This window comes from Hypomesus nipponensis, chromosome 11, assembly GCF_054491055.1.
Source record: "Hypomesus nipponensis isolate SF chromosome 11, ASM5449105v1, whole genome shotgun sequence".
Lineage (NCBI taxonomy): Eukaryota > Metazoa > Chordata > Actinopteri > Osmeriformes > Osmeridae > Hypomesus > Hypomesus nipponensis.
Window position 1 is genome coordinate 18,519,411 of NC_140371.1, and position 15,252 is coordinate 18,534,662.

At 43.6% G+C, this 15,252-nt stretch overlaps 2 protein-coding genes across 5 annotated transcripts in view; both read right to left on the minus strand.

Moving 5' to 3' along the window:
- Positions 1-497: 497 nt before the first annotated feature.
- Positions 498-9,428, minus strand: cfap36 (cilia and flagella associated protein 36). Of its 4 annotated transcripts, none has more exons than XM_084709331.1 (12): positions 9,328-9,428; positions 9,090-9,231; positions 8,310-8,374; positions 7,996-8,097; positions 6,567-6,681; positions 6,199-6,286; positions 4,413-4,566; positions 2,621-2,711; positions 2,360-2,532; positions 1,880-2,035; positions 1,561-1,653; positions 498-799 (listed from the first exon to the last, which is right to left on the minus strand). In XM_084709331.1, exons 1-12 carry the CDS (start codon positions 9,343-9,345, stop codon positions 716-718), a joined length of 1,281 nt encoding a protein of 426 aa, XP_084565457.1. In that variant the 5' UTR covers positions 9,346-9,428; the 3' UTR covers positions 498-715. The 4 variants fall into 4 exon arrangements, with proteins under 4 accessions (XP_084565457.1, XP_084565456.1, XP_084565458.1 ...); XM_084709330.1 differs by having other exon boundaries at positions 2,609-2,711; XM_084709332.1 differs by having other exon boundaries at positions 2,609-2,711; positions 9,090-9,420.
- A 2,749-nt stretch (positions 9,429-12,177) lies between these two features.
- Positions 12,178-15,252, minus strand: part of LOC146268540 (inactive phospholipase D5) — a 33,685-nt gene continuing 30,610 nt past the window's right edge. Inside the window, exons 6-10 of the mRNA XM_084710156.1 lie at positions 14,393-14,590; positions 13,165-13,301; positions 12,899-13,064; positions 12,646-12,736; positions 12,178-12,494 (exon numbers count right to left, since the gene is read on the minus strand). Coding sequence (XP_084566282.1) covers positions 12,178-12,494; positions 12,646-12,736; positions 12,899-13,064; positions 13,165-13,301; positions 14,393-14,590 — 909 coding nt within the window. The remainder of the gene's footprint in view (positions 12,495-12,645; positions 12,737-12,898; positions 13,065-13,164; positions 13,302-14,392; positions 14,591-15,252) is intronic.

The window sequence follows — 15,252 nt, forward strand, 5'->3', positions numbered from 1 at the left end:
ACTTGGTGCAAGTGCCAGCTCTCCATGAGTCTGAAAACCTTTGCAATCCTAAATTGAAGTAGTGGTGATTTTAGATTTACAGCCATTGTAGACATTCCTATCGACAAAGTATAGTTTGAGAGGTGAGACAGCCGCCAGGTGGATGAAAGCGTTTCACTTCGAGGGAGTATGCAGATAACACAACAGCTGTCGGTACCCAACATGTTAACCCATTTCAAGTTGTCTATAGAGACTAGTTATTGTTTATTTTCTTCCATGACAATTTTGTACAAGTGCATTTACTACCACTATCCTCCATTCTAAACATTTGTATACATTTGATATTTGATAAGTTGTCAGATTAAATGTGACCCTGGCATTAAAACTTGTGAATCTACCTTTTTTTTTTCAAACTAGAGAACCGAGTGTTTGACCTGCAGGACAACATGAGATCTTCCTATCGCAGGTTCTGTTATATTTCCCTTCATAAGCAGGACCATCAATGATATCTGAGGCATACATGTATAAAATTGTATTTATTAAACAGCATACATCATATTACAGTTGGTGCATTATTATACCTTTTTAAGACTTAAGACTGATTTTAAATACTGCATTCTTACGATACAAACATCCATTGGCCCCTTTCTAAGCACATCGTCCTTCAGCTCTGGTGCTCACAGTCCTGGTAAGACTACAGTTGCTCTTTAAACGTAAGCACGGTTACAGGTCAGTTTTACTTTTTGATGACCTCCTCCTTCAGCTTCTCAGCCAGATGCTTCCTCTTCTGCAGTTTCTTCTTCTCCTCCACTGAGATCTCCTGCGAGGAGGAGGGGGACAGGTTTCAGTCTCGTGACTTGATCAGTGGCATCGTCTCACTAGCTGCTGCTAAGGCACTCGGCACACGGGAGATGGCACTCTGGATCTTAACGTGCTTTAGCCAACACAAGACACAGACTGGACTAACTTAATTCACAACGTCAAATAGTGACACGTAAACTGAGGGTATGGCTTCAGGCGGAGGGGGAGCGTTTGAATGCAAATCAGTGGGTCGCAGGTTCAAATCCGTCACTTTGGGGAAAAAATCAACTGCTAAATGAACGCGTAACACGCATTTCAAGCCAATGTGGCTGTTGGAATAATCAGTACATTTACATTTAGTCATTTAGCAGACACTCTTATCCAGAGCGACTTACAGTAATTACAAGGACATTCTCCCCGAGGCAAGTAGGGTGAAGTGACTTGCCCAAGGACACAACGTCATATGGCACGGCCAGCAATCGAACCGGCAACTTTCTGATTAATAGCCCAAGTCCCTAACCGCTCAGCCATCTGACTCCATCCAGTAATTGGTCTTTTATCTACCAGACTACCTCATGCCTACAACACTAGGCCAAGACTAGTCTCTCTAGTATACCCTATACACATTACACATGGGCAAAATCCTCTTTCACCTAGATGATTCGGGTTCATACAGTTCAAATTAGCAGTTGCCAGTTGGCCAAAGCACACAACACTGACACCAAGGTAGGCATTGCTGAACTAGGGGAGGTAGTCACTCAACACAGACGATGAGGTCACCTTCGGCTTGTGCCCCCCCCCAGGGGAGTGGCCAGGCTGTGAGGGAGAGACAGTAACCGTACCAACCGCCCCGTTCCTCTGGGGACCCCCCTCCTTACACAGGCAGGCAGGGAAACAGGCAGAAGGATGAAATGATAAATAACTCAATAAGAGAAGGGAACAAAATCAGATCTGGCTGTTACCAACAGGCCAAAACAAGAGGGATGACGATTTAAATTGAGAGAAAACAAATAAGAAAAGGAAAAAAAGAAATGTGACCACTAAAGTCAGTGTGGTTCTTTCTAGGTATGTGTTGCGAGCATGTGTGCTGCGTTCATACCGGTGTGGTCGGGGCTGGGGCGGGGGTTGCTGGCGGTTCCTCTGGCGTGACAGATTTGGGTCTCTGCTCCTTCTTCAGCGCTTGCAGCTTGTCTCTCTGCTGCCGCAGGTACAGCGCCCTCTGCTGGAGCTGTTCCTGCTGGGCCATGGACAGCTCCTGGAAAACACAAGGCTCACTTCTTAAAACAGACACCATTGTTACGGGTGGGAATCTTTTGGTACCTAACAATTTGATTCAAATCTTGGGGTCACGATTCGATTAAAAATCGATTCATGATTTTTCAGTGATAAAAAATAAATAAAAATCAACAACAAAAAAATTACTGGTATATATATATATATATATATATATATATTTTTTGAATTAACATACAAAAAAACCAGATTCACTTCAAATGTGAATCAATTTTTCCCCCCACCCCTACACATTATGTTCAAATGGTCAAATTTGACCATCCATGGCGTAAGCAGCACGACTCACAGTGTATGGCTTGGAAATGCCTGCTTCCTTGCGGGCCGCCTCTATCCAGCCCTCTGCTGCCTGGCTGCTGGAGATGCTGGACTTGTCCCTGGAGCTGACCGGGGTGTCAGCACCCTTCACTGGAGCTCTGACTGCTGGAAGAACCTTGGACTCCACAGCTCCACCGGTCGTCTCTGTACAGGACACATCAATGTATCAGGTGAGGAGAGGGTACAGGAGAAGAGAAAAGAAGTGAGAAGAGGGGATTACCTGTCTGTTTACCGTGGCCGGATGTACTTGTTTTGGCTGAACTCTTCTGTCCTCCGGCTCCCCCTGCCTTGTCCTCCTCTTTCTTCTGAGTGGCACCATTCATCTGCACAAAAGGGCACACATGGCATCCATTTCAGCTCTTTAATCCAGTCTGTCCTGATGCACTCTAAAGTACATCACCACCTAGGTGTACAAGGTGGCCCACTATGACAGGGTTCTACTGAAGGTGTACTCATGGTTGGCTCTAGCATTACGCTACATCACTAAGGACAGTTACTATGACAATGCCACTATCAGGACTCCTCTCATAGAGGCTGAGGTACAAGTTGCACTGCTAGCCAAGGCCGTAATCATAATACATATTAGGGGGGACACACCCCCCTTAATATTCAAATCTGGTCAAAATGCCCCCCCCCCCCCCCCCCCCCCCCCCCAATATATTGATATAAAAATATAAATGTGCTACGCTACAACAGGCAACCATGCACGCTGTCCGAAATTATTATAAAAAATGTAATTCATCCCCCCCCCAATGTTGACTCCATGGCTACGGCCTTGCTGCTAGCATGCAGAACTGCTCGGGGCCAGTTACCGTGCAGTTTCCATTCACAAGAGGGACTGGAGGCTGGACCAAGGGCTTAGCATGAACAGCATACAGGGGAGTGAATACAGACCCAGCACAGAGGTTAAAATACAGGCTAAAGTTCAGAGAAGTGCATCATCCATATGTCGCTGCAGTGTTTCCCACAGAATGTTATAATTTGTGGCGGTAAGCATGGGCGGGGCCAGTTGTACGTCTGATGCGAGTGCGCATTGCATGCGATAAAAGTCATTTATTTGAGCGCTAAATCGTTTTTTGGAGCTTTACGTAATATACATTTGACGTTGGACCCATACTGTTATATTTGGCAAATGTATTTAACTATGAGTATTATTCTATTTAACTTGAATGTATCTGTTTTGAACACATTTGTGCATAGAATTATGATACTACTTTGAGAAGCTGGAATTTCTTTTATTTGTATTTCTGTGATCTGAAATGTACTGTCCGAATTTGAGCAACCTGAATTTCCCAACCATTTTTTTGGGGGGGGGTCAGACTTTTTTTCCCCTATTTAAAAAAAACCAAATTACAATAAATTCATATTTCAATTTTAAAGAGATGAATTCAAAACCAACTGATTCAGTGGTTTTGCCAATATAAAGTATTCAAGGCCTTTTAAATTCAAAACATTAGATATCTGAATTGCTTCCAAAGGCTATTTACAGACGGGTCCGTTGTAGTAAGTGACAGGAAGGGGGGGGGGGGGACGCGAGCAGGGAAAGAAGGGTCTGAATGAATCAATGTGCTGCACGCAGCTCTACAATTAAATGTTTTTTTTTTATCATGTTAAACTGTAAAATAAAATCAATGTATGGGAAACAATGCAGTGTACCTTTTCACTGCCCCAAATTGTACTTTTCAGATTAGGGCTAGGGTTAATGTTGGGGTTAAGAGGTCTTGACTGCCGTGGGATTTATCTTCGGTCTGGCCCTGCCACCACACCTCCCCCCATCCCTCTTGTAGGCCAGACTTAAGGTTAGCCACAGCCCAACCCCCAATACCAACCCAACCCTTTTTTAGGGTTAAAGGTTTAGGGTTAGATGAAATAGTAATATACTAAATTGACCACAGTCCACTCCATTACATTAAAAAGGCTACTGTAAGAATAAATTGTTTATTGCCACTTTCTTCACTGTTCATCCCACAATGGGCAATGTTGGTGCATGCTAATGCTACGGATCTGGTAACTCTGGTAACCACCTTGGTGGTGTTTGTCTGCGGAGTGGGGGCGGGATTCCGGACATTGACGGGCTCAGGAACCGGCCTATCAGCACAGCTGCTGGAAGTGGAGCCAACCTCCTCTTCTAGTTGCAGTTTTCGGGACATTTCCTCTTCATACTCTTCCTTTGACCTTCTGCAGACACACAGCAGAGAGAGGGAGATAAAGGATGGGGATGCCACTAAAATTGAAACCAAGAACGAGGGTGGCAAGGGGAATGAAAAATCCCCTCTGATGAAAAATGAAAGTCCTAGTCCTAACTAAGCCAGCAATGCTCCTAGGCTAGGTTTTTATTGAACCCGCGACTTCTTGATCCACAGTCCAATGCTTTAACCACTGAGCCAAACATTCCCCTCTTTCTGCCACTAAACCCTAGTAGCATAATGAGCCCAGTGTGTGAGTGTGATGCAAGCACAGAGAGCCGTGCAGAGCAGCAGGAACCTGAGGGCATGTTCTGAGTCATCCCCTGGTTGCCACTCAAACAGATCTCTTAATTTGATTCATTAGCAGCTTAAAACGCCTAGGAGGAAACTTCCAGACTTTCCATAACAGAGGATTTGCGGCACCGAAGCGCGGCACCACACCCGACAGTCAAACTGATCCCAAAACAAACAGCCCCCCCCCTGGAGGCACGTTATGACACTTGAATAGCTGAGAGACAAAATTACGTTTGAGGCATGCTAGCCACACATACGAGCAGGTTCCTGTCAGCCTGACCTAACCATCTCTCTCCTCTGAGATCTTCACCAGTGATTTTGGAGATGGCTCTATCTCAGAGCGCTCTCCATTACGGCTGGTGGCCTCAGAGGACCATTGTGTCACTGATCTAATGACTGCATGAGACGGCAACAGAGGTCAGAGCATAAAGGCTGGCGTCACCTCCACCTGAATGTCCAAGACCTGAAACACTTCCTTCAATATTACTCAACATGAACCTGGCCACGCCCACACAGGTATGATGGAACAAGGGGTAGAGAGCCAGCCAGACAAAAGGATGGAAATACTATTTTCTCAGTTGCCTGTTCAGTGTAAATCCCTCAAACCAATATTGATGAGATCCTAAGGAGCTTAACTGGCCCAGGTCCCTATAGTATAGACAGAAGCACGACAAAGCGGGTTGGGCGACGAGGTTTTAAAGAAGAAAAAAACAGCAAAATAGTAAACATGTTGTACCCCCAGTGATGTGATTTCCCCTTGGGTCAGTCGGTGACCAGATCTTCCCCTACAGGCACTGAGTAAGAAAAGGCCAGGGACCACCTTTATTACTAGAAAGTACTCCGCGGCCCACTGATTTGTCTGCCTACGTGTGTGTGTGCGTGCGTGTGTGTGGATAGAAGGAAGTTTTAACATTAGGTTTTCCATGTTGCTTTCATTTAAAAACCTCAAACAAATCTAGATATATGTACTTAAAAACCTCAAACAATATACATCGAATCTGAAACATTTTAATATGTGTATCATGTGAAATTCTGAACACTTATAAAATATTTAAAAAATAAAAATAAATCAATGGTGGACTGATCAACATGGGCTTGTGTCGCAGACCCCCTGTAATGCCGCCGCGGACCACCAGGGGGCTGCGGACCCCCGGTTGAAAACCCCTGAACTAAGGAATACACAGAGACCAATCCATAGTGCTCCCTTCCCAATTAACAACCATTCCAATTAACAACGCCCTCGGCAGTTATGGGATACAGGGGCTGGGCCTAGCTTTACGGATGCCTGCTCGGTGGGACGATCTGAGGTGGAGTTGAGTTGGGCACCTACCTCAGCACCTCCTGTAGGATCTTCATCTCCTGCTGCTCCAGCTCAGTCATCACATCCAGCCCGTCAGTCAGACACTCAGGCAGAGCTCCTACACACACACACACATTTACATTACATTCAGTCATTTAGCAGACGCTCTTATCCAGAGCGACTTACAGTAAGTACAGGGACATTCCCCCGAGGCAATAGGGTCAAGTGCCTTGCCCAAGGACACAACATCATTTAGCCCGGCTGGGAATCGAACCGGCAACCTTCTGATTGGTAGCCCGATTCCCTAACCGGTCAGCCATCTAACCTCCCACACACACAATTAGTACGAAATATGCCAAAGTGTGTTTGTGTGTGTGTATATGTGTTTGGCACAGTACCGTTTGTCTCTTTGAGGACTCGGAGGGCCTGGAGTTGCAGCTCAATGTTCTTCTGCACCATCAGAGAGCGGAACATCTGGAAGTCGTCAGTGGCTACAACCGGTTGGAACACAGTCTGCAGGACAGACAGCAGGACAGTTCACTGACATTCCCGACAGAAATGACCTTCTAACTGTGAGACCGATCTTTGCCCGGGCAACGTTGTTCAGGCCTGTGAGCGATTAAGGGAGGCTGGTATTAAGTTCTACATCAGTAAATGAGATTTATGAGTATGACTCTTGGAAAAGTCTTGACTGTGTTTATTTGGCTAGGCTTCACTGCCCTCAGGGCTAAGCAGTGCAGGGTAGGGCATGGTACCAGATCAGGGTTTGGCTTGGCACTTAACTCCCCTTGGAATTAAAACATTAAGACTGACATCTTCAAACTTAACCAATTAATTAGGTTTCACTTAATTGACCTCAGTTAAAGAAACCCAATGGACCCATCCTATTGGTGCAACTGTGAAGGCAAATACAATGCACCTCAACTACTCTCAAGTAATTTCTACATGCATGCATTTTTCCCACATTGACTAAAACACCAAGAAGCTGCAAAGCTTCAGCAGGATGGGTTTCACACAAACATCCAGTAAACTGGCAGACTCATATCCAATGTGTCCTTTGGCATAGAGGAGCTGAAAGTGGGTCACCTGAATTCACTCAATCTCCCTGGGACTGAGGGTTGAGGCCTAGGCTACATCCTGGATTTTCTATGGGCAACTTAATCACAACTGAGAGCTTTATCTGGCAGTAGCCAGCCAGGTAAGTCCCACAGGACATCACTGCTGCCTGCCCTGGCTGAGTCTAAGTATCACTCTACAACAGGAATAGCTACTTCAGGCCTCAGCCCTTCCTTTATCTGAGTAACCCAATTCAGGGCTGCCCTGCCACCCAGCTAGCTGAGCTAATCCTGCAATAGATCAAGTTCTCACCAGCATGCGGCAGATTGCCTTGACACTGAACGAACCATACTGAGGCACTCATTAAATATCGGCAATTCTGATATAATCACAGAGTAAGGTTGGGTGGGTGGGTGGGTGGGTGGGTGACATGCAAAGGGCAGGGAATGTCCTGTGTCTGCACATCTGAGAACAGCTCGTCAACACACCATGACATCAACCCACCTACATGGGACACAGATCTTGTCTCAACATGCCTAGACGTTAGAAACGTATTGCCTAAGGATTACTCTGTTGTTACCAAGGACCTAAAGAATACAACATGTATTACTCCTGACAGTACTTTTTGAGTGGCATCTTGACATTTTCCTTGATATATTGGGATATCACTTGCTAACTATTCTTATTTATGGATTGCTTTTCCTATGTTGACCATTGGACCAAGTTGATGGAAGAGGGAGAGTCTGTAAAAAGTGTACAGTAGAAGCTTACCTGCAGGGTCTTGGACTGAGCAAAAGGGGAAGAACATGCCGCCAAAAACTGCTGCTCATTTATGCCAACTTCCTGCATGTAAGTCTCTAACAACTTTTCCACCTGTGGAGAAACATAGCAATAAAAAAAAAAAGTGTAAGTCCCTCTGGATAAGAGCATCTGCTAAAATGACTAAATTATTACACTATATCCCCAAACCATGTCAGTAAAACATATTATTGATGTTAAACTTGAAATTACTAAATCACCATTATTCTCTAAACCCCAAATTCCCTTTCTAGTCTTTATTTAACCTTTTGCATAGGTCCACTTACCAAGTGCTTGTACTGCTCGTGGATTTCTGTGTACGTCAATTTGTTTTCATCTTCATCATCAAAAACTGAGAGAAAATGTACTTGAATTAGCCATGAATTTCGATGACCTATGCAAGCTTTCCATCAAGCTATTTATTTGGAAGCAGTGAGTATTAGTAATGTGTATTAACCTACGCCTGGAAGAAAATAATTATGCAAAGTACTGTATACAACTAAGACAGTCAAGCCCAATAACGGCTTGTCATGTCTGTTTTGGCTTTACTGTATATGGCAACTGTAGCTAGCTAGCTGCATTAACGTTACTTGGTTGGATAGTTTTGGAAGAATAATTTTGTGCATCAACAGACACTCGTGGGTATCTGAAGTAACTTAAAGGACTAGTTAGCAACCAACTTCCCAGATGGCTAGTGTGCTAGCTCAGTCTAAGCTAGCTTGCTTATATACCTGTGACTGTTACGCGTGCCAGTGGCCCAGATAACTGAAAAAGCAAGGAATTTAACGTGGGAGAGCTCATTAGCTAGACAACTTTACGTGTTGGTTGATCTAGTGACCAGCAGTAACTGTCTCTTTAACGTTACTCACTTTGAGACTCATTCTGAGACTGAAAAGCCCATGTAAACAACACAGGCAGCACCGCAGCAGCAACATAGACCCCCCGCCTCAATCAAAACACCAATGGAAGCGTGAATGCATAGATTTGCAGTTTGGTAGCTACATTACACGCTGCAACATTTATCTAAGGCTGAATATTTGAAAGGAATGCAGACGTTTGTTTTGTACCTGTGCATTTGTTTTCCATGAAGTCTGTAACGGGAACAACCCATTCGGGACTTCCCAAGTATCCTGCAATGCTTTCCACGACCCACTCGCTGTCCTCAGCCATGTTGCTCGTTGTGCTGTAACACCCTGCTATGTTCTTTAGCTAGGACAAAGCGCTCAACTTTTAAATTGTACAGACATGCACAATGCAAGTCGAAGTATACAGACATCTGTTAAGATCTTGCTAGCTAATCCATACCAGTCTCTGTAGTGACATAACCTCCAGAAAATCTGAAAGAGAAATGCCTACTCATGAATTTCGAATTGGTCAAATGCGTTGACACATAATCGGTCCCTATGGTAACCGATTACGTCAGGGATTTTGCGTTCTGGAAGGCAATGATTGGCCTGACTGCATGGATGATGAGAAGAGGGGTGGAGGAGGAGAGAAAGAGTAGTCGGTAAAGACTTCTTGTTAAAAACCTACCAATAGGCTACAAATACAATTATATACATTTACGACTAGACTCTTTTAATTCGTTTTGTTGACTGGTGTTTATGGATTATGTTTCTGTCGTTCCAATCTCGTTGGAGTAGAACCACAATGAACATTCTGTTATGCTTATTCTATTGTTAGATACAAGTTACACTCAGGAGTTAGCCATCTCTTTCTCCTGAAATTCACCAGCCATATCCCTAGTCTGCCCCACGTTAAAATTTAGATAGTTTAGTTTAAACCACTCAACAAAGTCCTCAAACAGGTCTCAGTGTGAAATGAACATAAATACCAATACAAAAGCAGTATTGCATTTTTTATTAAGAGTGAAAATTAAATGTAGGCCTACCTTTAGATAAGTGCATGTATCAACAAGGTCATACAATAAATAGGCATTCATTTGTGTTTCTTAAATGTACATATTACAATGTTGGTAGACGGTTTGGTCTATCGTATATAGCTCATAAAGGCAGTGCATGCAATAAGTGGGCATGCCAAAACTCCGCAAAATAAAGCATACACAAGAGCAGTTTGTAGTGTATATTCTTAGGTCTGTAATGCTTGGCTTTAAAAAGCCATTTTGGTTCCACCTTGTACACGAAGTAAGGGTTTCTGCGTCTGGCACATACTATCCCACAGGTGGCAGTCTGTGAACGATGTTCAAGAGAGATTTAAAAATAAATAGAAAAAACCTGTCTGAACTGACAGGATTGTCACACTGTAGGGCTGGTCAAAGTAAGCTCGACCACAAATCGGTAATAGAAAATAAAACGTAATTTATACGGGAAAGTGCCAGGAACAAGGATAATATTTGTTTCATGTATGTGTGTGCATGTGTGCTTCTGTAATGTGATTTTAAGGCAGACACCTTTCTCTTTCTAACACCAGAGGGCAATAGTCAGTAATCTGCCGTGTGAGGATGTAATGGTGAGATTTCTGGGTTTCACCCTAGTAGGGTTTGCTCTCATCTTCTATAGTGATGTTGAAGGCCACAATGACACATTGTTGGTGGAGTACAGTTAGTGAAAGATACTGTCTATTTGAAGGTAAAAAGTAGAAACATCAGTGGGCTTGTTAGTTACTACACAACCGTTCTTCGATAGACTGCTCAACGCATTAAATGTTCAAGTATCCTCTGTTTTGTCGATTTACACCAAAAACGTTACATTTGAGTATGACACCATTTACTAGTAATTGCAGAGCAATTCGGTTTGAAAACTGAACCTGTGAATTGCAAGTGCTGACTTGAAAACTGTGAATCTGGAACTGCCATGTTAACCACTTTGTTATTCTCACATTGCAGACATTTACATTTAGTCATTAACAGACGCTCTTATCCAGAGCGACTTACAGTAAGTACAGGGACATTCCCCCCGAGGCAAGTAGGGTGAAGTGCCTTGCCCAAGGACACAACATCCTTTGGCACGGTCGGGAATTGAACCAACAACCTTCTGATTAATAGCCCGACTCCCTAAGCGCTCAGCCATCTGACCCCCATCTGTCCTTTGCCAAACTGGCAATGTTGTCAAGGTCTAATGAAAAATTAATTGCATTGATTTGATCAACCGAAGCCTACTCCAACTATTCATGCATAACTGAGCTACAGTTGTTCCTTTGGATTAGAGGTATTTTAAAATCAATTCACACCAAAATTACATACAAGACAAAATATGCATTGAAGACAATAAGCATTAGCCTGCATATATGTAGAGAGCCTGTAGAGATATCTACAGTAACCTACATGCCAACACTTGTGGGCCAGATGAGGTCATGGCGTCCTAATAATCATCTCTTATTGTTTTCCCATTAGTTTGTTTGATCAGCTGTTGGGACCAGACAGATGGGACCTGGTCATTGGGACTTGGCTGAGGAGGTTGGAGAGGCCTTAGAGATAAAGAGAGGGCTGTGCTGAGTAGATTATAGAGAGAACATTCATTGGCCGGCACAACCCACACCTGATCTCCAGTGCTCATATATCCACAGTAGCATACTCATAACTCAGAATCGTAAGTGTTTACGATTAAGTGATACATTACTATACATTATACTGGGTATGCTAGTGTGGATACAGTGAAAGGATGACAGCATTTTCTGTATAGCTTTAAGCAACAGATATTTTTAACTGATCATAAATTCCATTCCCTACACACGCTGGGTAAATAATTTTGGAGTAAAACTTAATGAAGGATTTCCAAACACACACACACACACACACACTCTCCACACACACACACAAACACACACACACACACACACACTCCACACACACGGTTGTAAGTCATATTAAAGGGTTAAAAGTAATGAATGTCAGTAATGAATAATCAATGAGGTCCACCATTTCTCATCCAGGGGTTGTTCATTAATAGGAAACACATATTTTATAAACAGACGGGTTGACAGACATATTTCATGACCAGAGTGTCTTCTTTCTATGTTGGTGTTTTAAAGAGTCCCATTCCTCTTTCTTTGAAATCCACTCTGGCCCAAAGCTTTAACAGACGCTTCAATGCTATTTTCCAAATGTCACTTTCAGCAACGCCTTCCTTATAGATCTCCCTCCAATGCTAAAAACCATTTAATGGGTAAGGAAACTGTTCCTTCGATCCCTCATGGTCACAGAGAGCCATTGGAGCTCTCTCTACTCCCACTGCTCTCCATTGATTGGCTGGCTCCAAGAAATGCCATCCCATTGTCGGTTGGAATCTGGATAGCTTTGAGTGGTGCTAACCGGTTGATTTGATGCTTGTTGCAGACAGGGATCTTATTGGACTGTAGGGTCCTGGTATAGTGGGAATACCAGTCCCTGTCAAATGTTGCCCTTACCTGGTCCACTATTGTTAAGTTCTTGTGCTCCACACCTTCTTCTTGATTTATCACCATCCCCGCCCCCCCATTGAAGGCAAACTCATTACCCACCCAGTCCAAGTTTCCTATATGGGGACAAGAGATATATGTAAACAACCCTGAAGGATAAGCCATTGTGACCTGCTGGTATTTGACCAGTTAAACAATCAATGTTATCCCTTAGTTTAAGGTGGCAAAAATACTGTGTTGATCAAACGTATTCAGAGTTGGGCTTACCTATGTACACAGCTCTGTCTGTGACCATAAACCTGTTGTGGTTGATTCCATGTACTGTTCCGTCCCATTTCTGACTTGGACTGAAGAACTTCTACACAGAGTGAAGAACACAGAGATCACTCAGTCCTCATCAAGACGTGAATGGAATTCAACAGGACAGAAGAAGAGTTGGCAGTCTGATGGTTCGGGTATCCGGGTAAGAGTGTGTGCAGGTGTGTGTGGGGTTTGAGTCTGGTCTGACTCATGAACTTACCACCTCCAGTGAACAGTTGGTCTGCTGCATGCAGAGGGTCTTCAGAGACCATACAAAGTTGAAGGTCAGGGGGTGAGTCTGCTCCCAACAGCTGACCAGCAGACGTACTCTGACATTCCTTAAGATCAACGCCTCTCTCACCATCCCATCTATACGGGACCAATACCTACCAGGGACAGGGAAGGGCCTCATTGTTTGTGTATTGTGTGTGAGTGTGTGTTGGCATAGATGTGTGCCAGTGTGTGTGTGTTAAACCTCTCACTGACCTCTGTGGGTTGGTGTTGATGAGTGGCAAGTAGTCTTTTATGGAGATATAGATGAACTTTCTAGCCTCCTGGATGACTCTGGAGATGGCCTCCAGATCTCTGGTCCTGTCCTTAGGACACAGAACCTCAGGGGAGGTCTGGAAGGACACAGTCACACAACAGGATTATATTCAGTAAAACAATAATGTAAATTGGATCAAGAAAAGGGTTAATCTAGGGTCAAAGAGAAACCTTGGCATTACCAGTGCTATAGCATGAGTGAAATTCAATTGGTTTTGTTGTCGTGGCTGCACTTTCATTGACATCATCATCATCATCATCACCACGCCATTGCTATCTTCATCCACATCATCTTCCTCTTTTAGATTGATATCTGTCTCATCACCTCTCTGAATGCACAAACTTCTTCAGCTTCATTAGTATTCTTACCACACGCTTTCTGCAGTGTCTCTCCCAGGAACTGAGCCTGTCTCTGTGTTATTTATTTGACTCTCTTTGTCTTTCCTTGTCCAAGAATTGCCTTAGTAGATTAATAAGGAGTGGAGGGCTTTTCATCACTGTGTGTGCGCTTGGAATTCGTTTTTTAGTTGTGTCAGATGAGGTGTGGTTCATGTGTGATTATGTGTGGGCGCGTGTTTACATGTTTGTGTGTCTGTGTTTCTGTAAGAACACAACAGTACTTTATATATCTGCACTCCATCTGTGAGACATACAGGGTGTGTGAGATGAGATCCGTGATGGAAGACAGGATGCTACTTGCTATTGATCCATGGGATGATGAAAGTATTCCCAGGGATTTAGAGATGTTCATTGACTGCTGATGGCCAGGCAACATTTACACCCTCCAAGCATATGTTTCCTACTGAAGCCTGTGACATCAGTCATCTATTGCCAACGTTTGTACACAGGAAGGAGCTGACTTATAGCGAGTATGCCTGTGAAATAGATTTTTCTTTACCTGACACCTCTTATAAAAATGATAACAGCTCTGGTAGGATGTTACAGAGATTTAATTCTTATCAGAGCAAATAAAAAGCTAAAACCGGCAGGGTTCATGTGGCTATGCAAATATCTCCCCCATTTTAATGATACAAATAGTTGTTATCTGTGTTTTATTTACATTATCTATTATTATCATGTGTGAGATATTTTTTTTGCTACAGTGGAATCATTTGAATGTAAAAATGCAGAACTAATGATACTGGAGGATAAAGGGTGAGCAACTTACTGAGACGTAGATCTCAGCCTTGGTATCGTTGAGGAGAAGGGAGAGTTTCTCATCTTTGTTGTACAGAGCGTACAGCCTCTTGGACCAAATTGAAGGGATGAATTCCTTGTACTGCAGCTGCCAGTACAGGTTGAACACTCTGTGGAGATCCAGGGCTAGGCAGCTGCAGTCATAGATGATGATACCCAGCTCCTTCCTCTGAGAGATAGCAAAACAACATCAGTCAATATCCAAGTTGGATCATGAATGAATTAGATCAGAGCATTTCCCACTGGCAAGGCCTCTTCTCTCTCTCTCCCTCTACCTTTCTCCCCTGTCTTGGACCCCCTCTCCTCCCTTAATTCTCCTGTCATCCCCCTCCTCCTCTCCTAGACGAAGCAGCGCTCCTGGCTCATCCAATTACGAAGGCTCTTCCAATGCCACAGCAACCCCCAGGAAGTGAGAATCTACAGCACTTGTTCTTTCCACTGTCTATTTCTCTCGTTGCGAGTAGAGCTCAACCTGTCAAGTTAACATGGTCTGAACCTGTTAACGTTCATTTCAAACCTAACCCTCTCTCTCTCTTTACTCTCTTATATTTCCATTTCAGAGAAATGTTTCTCACCAACTGCATCCTTCTTCAGAATTTGTATGATACGCAATATATTTCAGAAAGGGATAACAGATAGACAGGGTCAGGCCAGGTACACAGAAAGGGGTCTGAGATTAATGAACCACGAAAAATATTCTCATTGCGTTCACACTCAATTAAATCAGCAGTTTCCTTTCCTGCTCCCCTATTGGGTTGACATCTTTTTCATCTAACAAAAACTCAGGTTGCTATTGTATTATTTCTGCTTGTTTGTGTATCCTGTGAGAGT

Excerpts from the sequence above, each read along its gene's own strand:
- cfap36 (XM_084709330.1), bottom strand. Across the intron at positions 4,567-6,198 it reads ATCCTACAGGAGGTGCTGAG|AAGGTCAAAGGAAGAGTATG; the intron begins GTAGGTGCCCAA and ends GTGTGTCTGCAG. Across the intron at positions 2,712-4,412 it reads CGCAGACAAACACCACCAAG|ATGAATGGTGCCACTCAGAA; the intron begins GTGGTTACCAGA and ends CCTTTTGTGCAG.